Below are 16,905 nucleotides of genomic sequence, written 5' to 3' on the forward strand. Positions count from 1 at the left end.
GGGAAATAGCAGAGGTGGCTGACATTTGACAAGGCTAATTTCCAAAGAATTGCAGAAAGTGCAGAGTAATAGGAAAACAAAGAAAGAAGCAAGACTCAATAGGGGAGTATAAGGTCGTGGAAGATAAATGAACTCATGCCCCAAGGGTTATTATTAGAAATGAATATACCCTGAACATTAGAGGGGCAAACAAAGCACAATTTCTAAGAAGTAATTTACAACCAAAGAAATAATAGATACAGAAATGGAAACAATAAATATGCATGATGAGAGAAGGCTCAAGGAGTGGCAGAAAGGTGGAATCCTGAACGGCAATCCAAATGGTTTTTTGTGAGTTTTTCGGGCTATGTGACCAGGATTTTCTTCCTGACGTTTCGCCAGCATCTGTTGCTGGCATCTTCAGAGAATGCTTGCCTGGAAAAATTGGGTGTATATATACTCTGTGAGCCTGGGAATGCAGGAGTGAGTTGCATGTGTATTGTTCTGTGCTGAGGGCAGGCTTCAAGCTGGGAGGCTAATGCAAAAGAGGATTAATGTCTGCAATGTGTATTGTTCTCTATCAATGTGAATTACGAAAACGAATCGCCAGATATTTTGCAATGTGCTTGCTTCCTTCTTTTTTATGCAAACTGTTTGTTCATGAGATGTGTATTGCAAGAAGACTTTTACTCACTGATCCACACTGAGTGCCTTTCAACTTACACCACATTACACCTAGCAATGGGACTGTAGCCCTGTGTTAAACCATTCTAATTGTTCTTCAACCATGGCTCATTTTAAAAATATGTGTCCCATTATAGGCTGAAGAAATTAGAAATATGTTTTAAAGAAGATAGCATCCCTCCCCAGTCCTCAATTCCCCCATGACTTCCTTATTTGAGTAAATGGGATTTGATTGTGTCCATAAATGCTTTCAGCTGTGCTTACCATATTTATGCTGCTGCTCACTGCAAACACAGGTGGAGATAGTCTCTTGTTACAGAAAATGAGGAGAGAGAGAGAGAGAAAGGATGCTAAAATGACAAACTAGCAACTTTACCACTTTAGTCCACAGAAATATGCAGTGATATGTTCTTAAACCTCAAGACTATTAGAAACCCAAGATTTTTCCATCCGCCATTTGATGGCCTAAGTCCAACTAGGAAACAAAAAATACTCATGAGTACAGTTGTTGTTGTTTGCCTTCAAATGGCTTCTCACTTACAGTCATCTTAAAATGAACCTATCAAATTTTCTGGGTCTGAGAGTGTGTGACTCGCTCAATGGGTTTTAATGGTTGAGCATGGAATCAAACTCTGATCTCCGTGGTCCCAGTCCAATGCTCAAACCACTAGACTATGCTGGCTTTTGGAATGTGACTTCATTAAATTAGCAATGAGTAACTCAGGCGCGTTACAGACAGGCATAAGGGACATCCTCAGGGCGTCCTAGGTTTAAAAAGGGGCGTCACTTCTTGACGCCCCCAAGCCTAATACGTCCTGAGGACGTACAAGATGGCGGCACCCCATCTACATGGGGGCCACCATGATGGCGTCACGAATGCGCCACCTCCAAACGAGGCGGTGTGGACGTGACACTGTCGCGCTGCGCGAGGGCGCTTAGTGCACCCTTTCGTCAGCACAGGAAGGAGCTCTGAAACGGAGCTCCTTCCTGGTCTTGCGTTGCTGGGCACAGCCTTTAGATGGCTGCGCCCAGCGATGCAAGGGAGAAAGGGGCCAAGCAGCCCCTTTCTCCTCCTCCCCGCCACCGTGGGGTGTCCTTGGGGCTTGAAGCCCCAAGGACACCCCTTTCCAGGCCTCGGGGAAGTGGCCTTTTGCCGCTTCCCCACAGCCTGGAAAGCGGCTGCCGCTCTGGCTGCTGAGGCCCCAATCCGGTGGGGAAAGGGGCGAGTGCAGGCCGCCGCTTTTCGGCGGTCTGTAACGTGCCTTTGTCATGTAGAGAAGCAACTAACTGAACTCAGTAGAACTAAGGCCATCCTTATATCCCTCTGATTTAAATGGATTTAGGTCAATCCCACTAGAGTAGGGCCACTGAATCAATGGGATTTATACCCGAAGGCATCCAGCTCCATCTTGGCCTCTGAGGGGGAGAGAAGGGTGGGCCATTGCCATCAGGCCTCCCTTAAAGGAACTGCGCCCTCCCCGAAGGCATCCAGCTCCATCTTGGCCTCTGAGGGGGAGAGAAGGGTGGGCCAATGACATCAGGCCTCCCTTAAAGGAACTGCGCCCTCCCCGAAGGCATCCAGCTCCATCTTGGCCTCTGAGGGGGAGAGAAGGGTGGGCCAATGCCACCAGGCCTCCCTTAAAGGAACTGTGCCCTCCCCGAAGGCATCCAGCTCCATCTTGGCCTCTGAGGGGGAGAGAAGGGTGGACCAATGCCACCAGGCCTCCCTTAAAGGAACTGCGCCCTCCCCGAAGGCATCCAACTCCATCTTGGCCTCTGAGGGGGAGAGAAGGGTGGGCCAATGCCATCATTGGAGGTCCCGCCCCCTTTTTCCTCCAAGGACTGTGTGGTTGGGGCTGCTGCTACGGCCGGGCGGCTCTCTGGGCTCGGGTATCTGCTTGCGCAACTGCGCACCATCCCAGAGATGCTGCCTACGGACATTAACATCTCGGCGTCTGCGCAACTGCGCAGTTGTGTAACATCTTGGAGGTAGATGGGTTGGGTTCCTGCTAGCTGTACAGTTGTAGTGATTGATTGTTTGTATCCTTCTCTGCTACTGTGTTGTGTGCTGAGGGGGGGGGGGAGAGTTGGATATTGGATGTATGTGTATGCATGTATCAGCTAGTACTATGGGTCTTTTATTTTTATTAACTGTGTTTTATCTGTATTATTGTAATATTGTATTTTGCATTACTGTTATGGTTGTACTGAACTTTGTTACTTGCTTTGTTGTTGTATATGCATATGTATGCTGTAAACCGCTTTGATCGTAGGAAAAGCGGTATACAAATAAATCATATTATTATTATATTATTACTTGTTGACATATGGTTTGGTTCAACAATTGATTCACTGGCAGGCAGTAGACTCATTGGAATTTGCTTCAGACATCTTCTAGGGTTAGAATGTATTAATATAGGAAGATGTTTGTAATTTACAAATATCTATTTTTCTGCATTCCTAGGTAGTGCCAAGAGTATATAGAAACCATCACAATGTGTTTTGTTTTGTTTAACACACCTGTTTCATTTCCAGACTTATAGATAGTCAACCACCTGGGTTTGGTCATGGCTATACTGCTTGGCAGAGTCTGTGAGTTGTAGTCCAAAAAGAAAATCCCTTTGGTCAAGATATCCTCACCGTATAGTTTATAGTAACAACCGAGGAAAACTTGTTCAGCTAAACAGATGTTTCTTTAAAGTCAGATGTTGCTGTGTTCCAGGTGATTGTAATGAGTAACTGAGAACTGAGGACATCTCTGTGTAGGGCATTTCCCCTTTTCCATAATCTGTCTCACTTTGGGAGATGGTAATGGTCATACAGGCCCAGTCCAGATGGGCCTTTGCGGCGCCCTCGTCACGTGCTAGGGGTTGGCCGAGGGCACACCACCCATATGTGCCTCACCCTTAGCACATGACGAGGGCATCAAAATGGCGACGCCCTGTACACATGGGTGCCGCTATTTTGATGCAATGGATGCTTAGCGTCCACACATCGCACCCTCATTGTGATGTCGCAAGTGTGCCATTGGCACACTGTGGTGTCACAGTGGCACCACAGAAAGAACCCGCTTTTTGCAGGTTCGTTTTGCTGCGTGAGAGAGCTGCGCAGTTTGTCTGCTGTGGCTTCCTCGCGCAGCAAAACAAGGTGCCAGCAGACCGCCCTTTTGGGCAGTCTGTACCCTGCCATAGTGATATATATGGTGAGGCATCCACTTCCATCCCATGATACCAGATAACCTGCAGAGCCACCTGACAGCAGTTCTAAGAACTCAGGTTTTTTAAAAAAACATGAGGAGGTCTATTTGCAGAAGGCAAATGTAGGGACACTGACTTCTCAAGAACTGGTCCATCCCTGATAAACAAGGCAGTTAGAACACATGGGAGAACTACATAGATTGTTGCAGGATTATATAAACTGGTATGTTTTTCCAGGATGACTAGGGCATGAATAGCTTCCTTGGCAAAATGAAACACTGCACTTTCCAGCAGAACACTATTCATTAACTTCCAGCGGAAGCTGTGGGTGCGTTCCATTTAGAATGACTTGTAATGGCCATTGTCCTTTAGAAGATCCTTGTGTACTCAAGAGCTCCCACCGCTTTCAACAGAAATTGGTTTGCACTCAACCTCTTTCCAGCTACCGCACAGCCAGGCTTAAAACAACACGTGTTTTTGGACATTGGCATGCCACTTTGGCAATCTCACAAGATTTTGTCGTCATAGTAATATTTTTGGTGGCAGAAAAATTTCATGGTTCTTTGCAGCTAATATGCCAGGGAACATTTTCTTCCCACTGTTCTTTTTAACTAACATCTTTGTTGAGAAGCCAATGACTTGGTTGGCAGCCACTTTATCTCTGAAGGCCGTGGGATGACTTCAGTGAAAAGAACAGGGCTTTGTTGCTGACCTGATTGAAGTGGGAATGTTAGTATCTAGAGTCAAAGAGAACCTGCAGTGTTGCCTAAATATATTTTAACATAGTCCAGAATTTGAAAGGAAGAGGGTGTGCTATAATAAACATTGTGTTAAAAGTATAGCCAGGATCCCGTTGTTTTCATAGAAACATGTAAGCTTCCTTACATGTGGTTGTACTTTTTTAGCCATTTGCAACAGTGCATGGTTGCAGAAACAGTTCTTGACTTGAGCATAACTATTAGTCAATATAATTTATTTGTTTAATTTCCTAGAAGCAAAGTTGGAGGAGACCTCAAGGGCCATCCAGTCCAAAAAACCCTGCCATGCAGAAACTCACAGTCAGAGCACCCCCGACAGATGGCCATCCAGCCTCTGTTTAAAGACCTCCAAACAAGGAGACTCCACCACATTCCAAGGGAGTGTGTTCCACAATTTAACAGTACATTATTGGCAGTACATTCCTCCTAATGTTTAGGTGGAATCTCTTTTCCTGTAGCCTGAATCCATTGTTCTGTGTCCTGTTCTCTGGAGTGGCAGAAAACAAGCTTGTTTAAGCCTCATTGTGCCACCTCTTCAAATATTTAAACAGAGCTATCATTTCACTTCTTAACTGTCTCTTCTCCAGGCTAAATATACCCAGCTCCCTAACCCTCCCCTCATAGGTTTCCAGACCCTTCACCATTTTGGTCACCTTCCTCTGGACACTCTCCAGCTTCTCCACATCCTTTTTAAATACAGTATTCCAGGTGAGGTCTGACCAAAGCAGAATAGAATGGTACTGTTATTTTCCTTGATCTAGATACTAAATAAATAAATAAATAAATAAATAAATAAATAAATAAATAAAATTTTATTTATATACCGCCTTTCCGGAGATCAAGGCGGTTAACAGCATATTAAAACACAACAATATAACATCATCAACAACCATAAAAACCATCATAAAATTAACTCATGATGATTAACTATGATGCAGACTAGAATTAGTTTGGCTTTTTAGCTGCCACACCACAATGTTGACTCAATGTTGCTATTTTTCAGACACATGGTATAGAGTAACCACTGTGCAACTATATGAGTGTATAGACTCACCATACTAGCACAATGTAGGATCTTAGCTTCTATGTTCTTAATTTGAAAGCACTGACTATGTTAATACTTGCTGTTTCCTAACAGGTAATTTGACCTTAGAAACCCAACATGTGCAAGATTCAAAGATGGGCTTTGTGATTAATGCAATATACTCCATGGCATATGGCCTCCACAATATGCAGATGACATTGTGTCCAGGCTATGCAGGTCTTTGTGATGCTATGAAACCAATCGACGGACGGAAGCTTCTGGATTCTCTTATGAAGTCTAACTTTACTGGGGTTTCTGGGGACATGATCTCTTTTGATGAGAATGGAGATTCACCAGGACGGTATAGTAAAAATTTATGACTCTAAAGAAAAGAAATTATCAGGAAATGCCTAAACATAGGAATGACTGAGTGTTTTAATCTTAGCTGTTGTTTTTTGTGAGCTCCATCCAGACTTACTATATTTACAATAGATCCATTGTGATAAGTACGACTTGTGTTGATTTCAGCAATATGGCTGGATCTTCGCAATATGGCTTGGATCTATTGATAGTCCCAGCTGGAGTAGAACCGTGTAATCAGTGGGATCTACCTTCATTTTGACTCCTGATTCAATTATTCATTTCCTGGGTCTATTCTAATAGGGGCTCACCAACAGGATTCAGGCCAAAGTCTCCCTGAGAAAGATACCTGTTACACAGGTTTGCAATTGAGGGTCATATTTTTTTAAAAGTATGTTGGTTTTATGGGAATTTGGTATTCTAAATCCAAAAATGACTTCAAATTGGCTACACCATGTATAGTTTTGTCACAGATTGCTTTGATGTTTCTGTATTGTAATATGTGACTGAATGAAATGATCCTGCAAAGAGTAAGGAAGGGATTGGAGTCTTCTAACAGACTTTCAAAATACTTTAATTCATTGATATGAAACCCAAAAATTGCTTGCAATGCACTAAAAGGAATCAAACTTAGCATCCACACTTAATCAAAGCTGAGTAACAACTGGATTAATAACAATATCCAGTTTGTGAAAGAACTATGTGTGGTACAACATTTGTATTGTGGTGTGTGTGTTTTTTGAAATTCAGCACCGAAACATATATTAAAAACAGCTACAATATTAAAAAAGGTTTTTTTTATCACAGCCCTGCATTATTAAAACACCATGTCTTCTTAAATATGATAAATGTTGCATAAATTAACAGTATCTGTGTTAACTGCCATCTTCAGACAATATGCTGGCCTGATCTTCTCCAGGCCCGTAGCTAGGCCTTTAGGGGCCCTGGGGCAGAAAGTACATTTGGGCTCCTATATGCTTATGGTGCCCCTGTTGTGGCGGCTCCTTTTTCTGAGTGCATTGTTGCCGCAATCCGTGATATTTTTGTTATATGTCACAAAAATGTCAGTTCATTTTTAATTTTCTTGTATTCTCTTTGGGGCCCCTTTTGGCTGGGGGACCCGAGGTGGTCTCCTGGTTGCCCCAGCCTAGCTATGAGCCTGATCTTCTCCTTTTATCTAGTAATTCTGTGGTAGGGTGAGAGGGCCACCGAAAGACAACACACAGCTCCTTAGTGCCTCTCAAGGGCCATTTCACTCAATTTTCGCCCCTTAATGCTCCTGTGGTGAAATGGGGCATTTCTGCCATTTTTTTTCCACAGGGGAACCAATCTAGGCCTAGGAAATGCCTTTTTACAGAAAATGAACTAGAAGTTCATTATAGGCCCTCTCCTGGACCTATAACTGCCCGTTGCAGGTGATGTCTCAAAACATGGCAAAAATTACCCTCCTACCCTCTAAGAGGGCATCTGGAAGCAATTTCTATCCATCTATTTATTTTTCAGATCATGCAATGGGAGTTTGTGGCCCTCCAAGATCCCTTGTGGGTCTAATGCAAACCCCTAGCCTTCACAGCCCCCTAGCCTGTTCTAGAGGAGCATGACCATGCCTCCCTGCCCTGCAGCCAATGAATTCTCACAGCAATATATTATTAATTAAATAAGACTGCAAAGAATTCCCTCATGTTTATTGATATAGATATATGCTGTGGTGTAATGGTAATCTTTGAAGTGCAGACACTCATCCGTGTATCCACAGCCATGAAAGAGAATCAAAAACAGTAACTTCTCACCCAGCCAAGTGTGTCCTTCTCCTTAGCTCGGGTTCATCCTTTTTCTCTTGCCACCCCTTATTTCTGGAATTGCCTGCCTGTAAACTTGCAGACTGTTCCATCCCTCACTGTTTTTAAATCCAAATTGAAAACTTTTTTGTTTTCTAAAACTATTGGCATTTGGCTTCCTGCTTTATAGCTTTCAGTAGACGGTTATCTGTACTGGCTATTTTATTTTCTTCTGCAGTGTGTGTGTGTGTGTGTGTGTGTGTGTGTGTTTTAATTGTATTTTAGTATTGAATTTAAGTATTTTTTATTACTGGAATAGTTAATGTTTGTAAAGTAGCATGTACACTGATGGCACTATATAGATAGATGCTGATGCTGGTGATAATTATGATAGCCAGTTGGATGAATCTATATAGACAAACAGGTCTTAGCTCTCCCAGTCTTTTGTGGGGCTTATGGATCTTAGCAGGCCATTCAGGAACCACCCCCAAATACTTCAGATTATGTAAATCATAAATAAATCATAACTATGTCATCATAACAGTGCACTCTTCCTGGAAGTGGTGAGCCAAAAAAAAAAATCCACCGTACATTTTCCAAAGATCTGATTCAGCCCCTTGGCAAAGGAACTCCCCTCAGCTTTTCCAGTGAAAGAGGCAGGCAAGGAAGATTGGATTGTTTGATCATGCTCAGCAAATGGTCTCAAAGCCTGTCTCCTGAACAATGGCTGGCATACTCATGCATCTCCTATTCTTGTGTAAACATGTGGGCTTCAACAATGCTGGGAAGCAGCTCTTAGCATCCAGTCACTGAGCAGAAGCCCCCAGGATTGCGCCAATTGGTTTCCCCAGATTTTATCCAGATGTTTAAACCATCCTTGACCCTATTCTGCTTTGGATTCTGAATAAGGAAGGAGTAGGCAGTTGGAGGAGCTCTGTCAGGAAATGCTCCAGATTGTGGCAAAAGAGGCCATCAAAAACCTTAAGCTTCTTCCTTGGCAACTAGCCAAGTAAATTTTGTTTCTGTCTTGGTCTTGCTTTCTCTGCTGAGAAGATGCCCAGAAGAAAGTTTTACCTCGATTGTTTTATACACAGCTGGAAATTATATTTTCAGGTTTCAGAAGTTCATTTGCATGTGTGTGTGCATGGACACACACATTGTGTATGAGAGAGAGAGATTAGTATGCATGTATATACGCGCACACAATGCTTGGAGCCATATATATATATATATATATATATATATATGCGTTGAAGGAAATTTTACGCACAGCATTTTAAATAATTTTACGCATAAAACAAGGTTGGTATATTTTGAACCATCAGGAAGCAAAGGTGTCACTATCTCAGCTACCCATGAAAAAAAGTTTTGGTTTTTGGAGTATTTTGGATTTCAGGATTTTGAATAAGGCAGGTTGAACCTGTATTTGTAGTTATGATCAAAATTTATTAGCTATAAATTCATTACAATGGTAACTTCTGGACCCCATGTTAGCAGAGTGGTAAATCTCTACCAGTATTTAATCTGCCCTTTAAAGGAGGTGTCCATGGTGCTGAATACTATCCCTAAAATAGTTCCTTTAAAGGTGTCCTAAATCCATAATAGATTTACCAACCGACTGATTTGGGAATCACCTGTCACCACTGGTTCATTATTTAAAGTACCTTTGGCTATAACACATGGATGATCCTGTCTCTTCTATATGGAAGAATCATATTTACACACTGGTGTGAAGCCAGCCTTGCTGAAAGTACAACCAATGAATCAGTGGGACTTAAACTGGTGGGACTAACTCATTTTGAGCTAGAGTCTGCTAATAATATGACTCAATCATGGTCCATTTATTTTAGTGGTTCCAAGTACAGTGAGCCCTTCACATCCACTGGGGTTAGGGATGTAGGGCTCCCATAAAAATGAAAAATAAACACGCAAACAAATAAAAAAACTATTTTAAACAAACCTGCCAGAACACCTCTCTAGAAATCTCTAGGTTCTCCAACGCAACTCTATGGCCAACTTCTGGCAGAAATTGACCACAGAACTGCAATGGAGGACCTACAAATGCCAAGAGAAGTGGGTTTTTTTAGGAACTTCTAGGTCCTCCCGTGTGACTCTATCGTCGACTTTTGGCAGAATCATGCCGGAGGACCTAGAGAGTCCTCAGTGGAACATATTGATCAAATCTGCAAATAAACAAATCTGCAAAAGTCAAAACCACAAATATGGGGGACCAACTGTACAGCTAACATTGCTATACAGAACTAAACCCTATATTAAGATTGCCATACTAAGGCTAAGCCTAAGTCCAGTTGTTAGATCCAGCTAAAACTGAATCCATGGGGAACTTGGAAAGTCAGTAGTTTATAAGTATTACTGATTCAACAGATCTGCTCTAGTTGGGACTTATAATTGGATTGAGACTTCATTCTGGATCTAACCCACTTGTCTCAATATCTAGAATAACCGAGAGTTTGGCCACAATGATCAATTCATTTTCTAATAAGTTTAGGACTGAGGCCTATTATCTGTCAACACGCTTTGTGCATTGAACATGTTATTGTTTAACATGATGTTGTTAGCTTTGAGTTAAGTTCAAACTAATGTTTCTTCTTTTTGTTTGAAAGATATGAGATTATGAATTTTAAGAAAATGGGAAAGGACTACTTTGACTACATCAATGTTGGAAGCTGGGACAATGGCGAACTGAAGATGGATGATGAGGAAATTTGGGCAAAGAAAAGTTCCGTCATCAGATCTGTCTGCAGTGAACCTTGCGAGAAAGGAGAGATCAAGGTATATGAATGTTATTTGGAATTTGTTGTGCTACTAGTGCCTGATTAGCCAGTGACTAATTTTTGCAGCCACCATTATACTTAGAGCTTGGAAAAACAGTGTTCCGAAGTAGTAGGATACAGTTATAGGCCAGAATCATGTTGCGGACTTAAGTCTTTGTAAGTAGACTTACATCTGCGAGAATTCGAAGTAAGCAGTTCCATAATATGCATATCCAGTGAAGGGTTGCCTTTACATTACTAGTAGGAGAGCCGGCAAAGTGACCAATGCAGGTTGGTACTGATGCACAATAAGAATGATGTGCATTGGGACTAATACACATTAGCACCAATCAATGGTGTTACTAGGGCTAACCTCACCTGGTGCAGTAACTTATGGTGTCACCTCTCCCACTGAACTCCTTCGTGCCAGACCAAACAGAACTCTTACTAATGTATTTTGTACTAGTGTTACTTATAAATCATGACTCTTGTATTTTGCTGAATGTAACACTAATAGTTGTGACATAAAGAACTAGCAAAATTAAAATTATACCTTTAAAGATTAAAAAAATTAACCCTGGGGCATCTCCTTTCTCCTCCCAATGAGCCTTGCCCCACTCACACCATGTCTTCAGTGTTTTAAATGAAAACAGGTAAACACCACAGTCCATTTCTGCCAAAAGGAAGATGTTAGGGGAGCAGTGGTATCACCGCCCCCTTAGGGTGTCACTTGGTGTGGCCCACACACCCCACATGCCCTAGTGATGTCAGGGGGTTGGACTGAATGGCCCTTGTAGTCTCTTCCAACTCAATGATTCTATTCTATGATTCTTCACATTTCACTGACCAGGTTTCTCAGGCCCTCTGCTAGATAACTAAGTATGCATCAAGTTAAGTAACGTAGACTATGGTAGAGGATTCCAGCTATAGTATGAAATCCTTCAGAAGGTGCTATTAAGGATTATAGTTATATGTGCTTAAAAGTAACTATTTGAAATAGAGAGAGAGGCACTTTTGAGGTAGGGAGAGAGGCTGGGACCCAGTATAATTTTAGAAAATGTTCAAAACTAATTTGAAAATGAATAGTGTGTTGTAGCTAATGGGGAGGGGGGTATTGTCTGCCAATTTGTTTAAAGATCCATTTGGCCCAAAATAGATAGAGATATACCCAGTGAAGTTGGATTTAAAACCAATCATCCAACAAGTGTGTAAAATAAATAATAAACTCTGTTGCTATGATTAATATGTTTCCGTTGATTTGTTTTAGGTGATCCGCAAAGGAGAAGTCAGTTGCTGTTGGACTTGCACACCCTGCAAAGAAAATGAATTTGTTTTTGATGAATACACCTGCAAGGCCTGTGACTTGGGTTCTTGGCCCAATGAGCAGCTCACTGGTATGTAGATTATGATCTCACAAGTGGGACCTGCAGCAAAATGTTACAACATGCAATGCTTCTATCCAGGGTTCAAACCAGTCATCCTCTTTGCCATTTCCACTCCCACTCAGCCTTCAAATTCAGATTTTCTTTTCTTCAGTTTTGTTTGTTTTCTTTACTTCTGCAAAAGTTGTCTTGCTAGCACTAAGCCTGCTAACATGTCCTACTTAGGCATAGGTGAGTCCTCAGCAGAGCCTGGAAAAATTAGTTTTCTGAACTAAAATTCCAAGAATTCCACATCCAATATAGTCACTGTGTAAATTTGGAAGATTTCTGGTCAGTTATAGTTGTGATAATGCCTGTCATTCTATAGTGACTATGAATCAAGATACAGGTAATCCCCAAATCCACGGAACCAGTTTTCTGTGGCTGGAAAAAAAATAGGGACCACAGCACTAGTGAAAAAGAACAAGTTTCTCCTCACCAAGGTTTCCATTTTTCAGCCAATTATCAAATATTCTGAACATCATTTTTATGCCTACAGAATACATTATGGGGGTATGAGTGTTCCTTGACTAAGAAAAATGTATAAAATGCATGGAGTCACCATGCATGATGTAAAGGGACATAAACACATAGGTCCATGGCAAAAACCAATATATTGTTGGGACATATACTATTTTTTGTCCCAGCTGTTTTTTATTTGCAAAACAAATCACATGGTAAGTGGATGAAAATTGAGGAAATTGTTTTCAGGTTGTGCCAGTGAAGAGTGTCACAAAACGTCTACATTATATGTATACGTCTGTGTGAATTCAGCAACAGACTATGACTCTGCAAGAAATGAAGTTCATGAAGGCTATGAGATCTGCCCTGAACTCAGATATGGACTTTATCATGCAAGAGTTGAAAAGTGGAATTAGAGCATTGGTGATCATACCTGATGATGCTGTTTATGTCCAATAGCTGGTCCATCCATTGCTGGAGTCGTCTTTCTCACTAATGGGTAAAACCCATCAGTGCCTCCCAATGCCACTGCTTTTCCACTTTGGAATGAATACTGTATAATATGTTCCTCCCAAAACAGTTCTGATATACAGGCAGCCTCCTTAATCCCACCTTAAGATCCAGCAGCCACACTGAGCAAAGCAAGCTGCCAAAGGAGGTGCAAAGAAGATGATATTTCCAGCTCCTTCCCACCAGCAAGTGAGGCTGCAACAATCAGAAGTAAATCTGTTGCCAGCTGGACCTAGGCTGGCTGCTGGCTATTTAAAGTGGATTGAGAAGGGATTTACAAAGTTTTACATTCACACCATGTAGTCTCTGACTACAGAACAGTTATGGGTCCATAACTCCAGATCACAAATGCATAACTGCAATACTGAATGCAGCCAGGATTTCCAAAAGGTCTTTGTGCCAGTTTGCCTCCGCTGTACTTTCTTTAAACTGAAGTCATCTTCTTTTTCTCTTTCATCAGTCTTTCATTGTTATTTTTGAGCACTTTCTTTGGAAGAAGAATGAAAATGGGCAACTCACATTCTTTGTGACTTCTGGAGTCACCGAAACAAACTGTAACTTCAGCAAGCTTTCATGCAAGGAAGGAGAGTAGAAAGGGAATGCAATTAATTCCAGTAGCATTTGATTTATCTCCAGGCTATTTCTCATTTTTAATGTCCTCTAAATGTGTTGGTGGTTTGATTTTTAAGGTGAGAGAACAAGAAGGCCTGGTATTTAACAGTTCATGAAATGCCTTCAATGCTTTATTTAATGACCGGACGTTTGAAGTGTGCATTTTACTATAATTACAAGAAAAGTGTCTAATTGATCGTTTGGAGTAAATTAAGAACAATCTTGCTTTTCCCTCCTCCTCTTCCCCCCAGAGCATGGTTGAATCCTTCGGCACTATAAGCTAGCAAGAAGTTCCCTGAAATGGAGCCATAGGAGTAATGTCTTCTGCATACTGATGAGGCGTTGCCTTAGCTGCACTTCTTGTTCTAGGACAAGGCTGGAGGAACTGCTGCCACTTTTGTAGCCTCTGAACTCCCTCTACCAGTCCTGCATCAACCCTGTAACTGCCCCCTACTTAATTCTTTCCCAGTGTGTTTTTGGGTAGGGTGACCAGATGTCCTAACTGCAAAGGAGGACAAGACACCACAAAATGTAGGACATTCAAGAAAAATGTAGGGCATTAACAAATAAAAGCTAAAAACACTAATATAGATATAATATAATATAATATAACCATTTCCTGTGGTTTATTTACAGCTATATATACTGCATTTTATGATGTACTCAACCATATTTTTCTGATGAACTTCTCTCTGTTAAAATGCCTTGACGGCTTGCAATATACTTACAGAACTCTGAGCAAAACAAATGCTTAAAGCTGAAGTCTAATGACATCTGAAAAAGTGATTCTCACCTGCATTGCTATCAACTAACTAGCAAACTTTGCTAGCAACAAAACCATGGCTGAATCTACATTTAAATTATTACTTTCATTTGTCCTCTCATCTCTCCTGCTTCTTCCTCAACCCAAATTGCACACTTTCAGACATACCCTTCCCCTTTATTTCGCTGATCTCCTTCAACAACACAGATCTTCCTTTGCTATTCACACCTCTGTCGGAAAAAACAAACAAAACCACCACATGGTCAGGGACAGTCCTCTCTGCAGCCCTTTGCATCAGTCAGGGCAGTATAAATCTGTTGAACTAGAGGCACCAGATGACACAAAGGCAGATTTCATGGCTCAAAATAGAGGATGTTTTGCACTTCTTCCTGGGCCCCCAGATGTAAAGTTGAAATGTAGGACATGTCTGGGGAAAAGAGGACCTCTGGTTACCCTTTTTATGGGTGAGATGTGACCAAAATATGAGCCCAAAGCCCCCAAAATACATGAAAACATGAAAGAGTGTTCCCCACCCACCCCCAAAACCATACATCCCCATCACCTACTTCACCGTTTTAACTTCCTTCCAAAATAGTGGTGTAACATCAGTTGCAGTTTCCATTTTGGAAGAGCAAAAGAAAGAACCAAGAGTAGCTTGGTGCACATTACAGGTGGTCCATGCAGATGGAAAAGTGGTCCCTGGCTCCCATGCAGTTGCCCGTCCTGGTCTAGGAGCTCAGTTGCCAACTTAGTTCTTCTTGTGTTGCTCCATCTAAAGTCCAAGTAGGAACACACAGCCACTGGGTTTGCATGGCAGCTCCAGTCATTTTTAAGTCTGCAGGGTGTGTATGTTCCCATTTTAAAAATAAATAAATAAATAAATAAAACAAGGAGAACTGAACTTCGGGAAGCATAGTTCTCCTGTAAAACAAGGTGCCTATCACTGTGACTTTGCATGAACGTATGTGCGTGTTTGATCGAGAACTTACATGGCATAATTATTTGAAGGTTGGACTCTGGGAAGCCAGGGTTTAGATCACTGCTTAGCCATGGAAACCCACTGGGTGGCCTTGGGCAAGTCACATTCTCTCAGCCTCAGAGGAAGGCAAAAAAAAAAAAAAAAAAACCTGGACAAATCATGCCAAGAAAACCCTATGATAAGTTCACCTTGGGATCACCATAAGTCAGAAATGACTTTATGGCACACAACAATAATATGTATTTAATATCCTGCTGTTCTCCCCAATGGGATTTTTAATCTGAAAGAACAAAAAATAACGGGATGTGATGAAACCCAAAGTGGCTTCTGGTCACTTCCCATTTCAATTTTTCTTTTGGTGTTGCATGGAAGCCTGTGACAGATCCCAGGAAGAAATGTGGCCCCTAGTTCTTCCCAATTAGGCCATCCTTCTCCAAGGGCAGGGGTGGGAATCCTGTCCTCCAGATGTTGTTGGACTGCACCTTCCAAGATCCCTAGGTAGCATACTGAAAAGTGAGGAACAAACAATTAAAGTCCAATAACATCTGAAAAGGTGACTCTCACCTGTATTGTAAAGTAAAATCAATGATCTTGGGAATCATTGCTGAAAGAAAACTTTTGGGAAAACAGAATTAATCCCAATAAAATATATAAAATATTGATAGGCTGCCTCTACACAGCAGAAATAATACAGTTTAACACTGCTTTAACAACTATGGCTCAATGCTATGCAATGCTGGGATTGGGAGTTTGTTGTGGAACCAGATTTCTCTGACAGAGAAAGCTAACTATCTCATACATCTACAAATCCCAGAATTGAAGATTTAGCATCGAAGAGTTAGAACCTTTTCAGCCCAGTTTCTTTTTCCTTCAGTTTCCTGCCATTTGTATCAAGAGGAGTAGATGACTTGGATTCTTTTGGTTTGCTCACATCAATAGAATTGTGGATCCCCTTATTACTTTTGAAAAAGTTGAGAAGAAACCAGTCATAGAATTATGAGTTTGACGTTTTGTGACAGTGAGGTGCTAGGGTTTCATCATGAAAAATATGAATCGCAGTCGCCAATTGCAAGAACTGTCCATCCTATTCTCACTCCTTTCCCAAGCTGCTCTGGGTCCTTTAGAGTGAAAATTATGACGCTGACAATGTGACACTAAAAATTAGATGTTTCTTCTGATACTAATATTTAGACATGGCAGGAGACACACATTCGCCCTGCTCTTACTTCGCAAGGTATTATAGCAATGACAGTATTTATTGCTTCCATCTTCAAGTAACACATAGGACAAAAATCTGGTTATCTGAATCTCACTGACATAAGTTCACATGTATTCTGGCAGCTACAGCTCAGAGCTACAACTCAGTCAAACTTTTTAAATATGTGTGTTTCTTTAGATTTATAAGTGATCTGTAGTTGCTTAAGCCACATCACAGAATCACAGAATCATAGGGTGAATTTGTTGTTGTTGTTGTTGTTGTTGTTGTTGTTGTTGTGTGCCTTCAAGTCATTTCTGGCTTATGGCAACCCTAAGGCAAACCTATCACAGAGGTTTATCACATGGAAATTTTTAGAGCTTTTGCAGGTCAGTTCCGACGTGACTGC

The 16,905-nt window shown here is 41.5% G+C and overlaps 1 protein-coding gene across 4 annotated transcripts in view; it reads left to right on the plus strand.

Moving 5' to 3' along the window:
* The window catches only part of LOC149320071 (metabotropic glutamate receptor 5), a 324,541-nt gene that overhangs the window by 259,046 nt on the left and 48,590 nt on the right, over positions 1–16,905 (plus strand). For all 4 annotated transcript variants that reach the window (XM_089512865.1, XM_089512869.1, XM_089512868.1 and 1 more), the window contains exons 5-7: positions 5,757–6,003; positions 10,405–10,573; positions 11,822–11,948. In XM_089512865.1, the coding sequence (XP_089368991.1) occupies positions 5,757–6,003; positions 10,405–10,573; positions 11,822–11,948 (543 nt within the window). The remainder of the gene's footprint in view (positions 1–5,756; positions 6,004–10,404; positions 10,574–11,821; positions 11,949–16,905) is intronic.

Source organism: Sceloporus occidentalis, unplaced genomic scaffold, assembly GCF_023333645.1.
Source record: "Sceloporus occidentalis isolate IW3139 unplaced genomic scaffold, rSceOcc1.0.p SCAF_2, whole genome shotgun sequence".
NCBI lineage: Eukaryota > Metazoa > Chordata > Lepidosauria > Squamata > Phrynosomatidae > Sceloporus > Sceloporus occidentalis.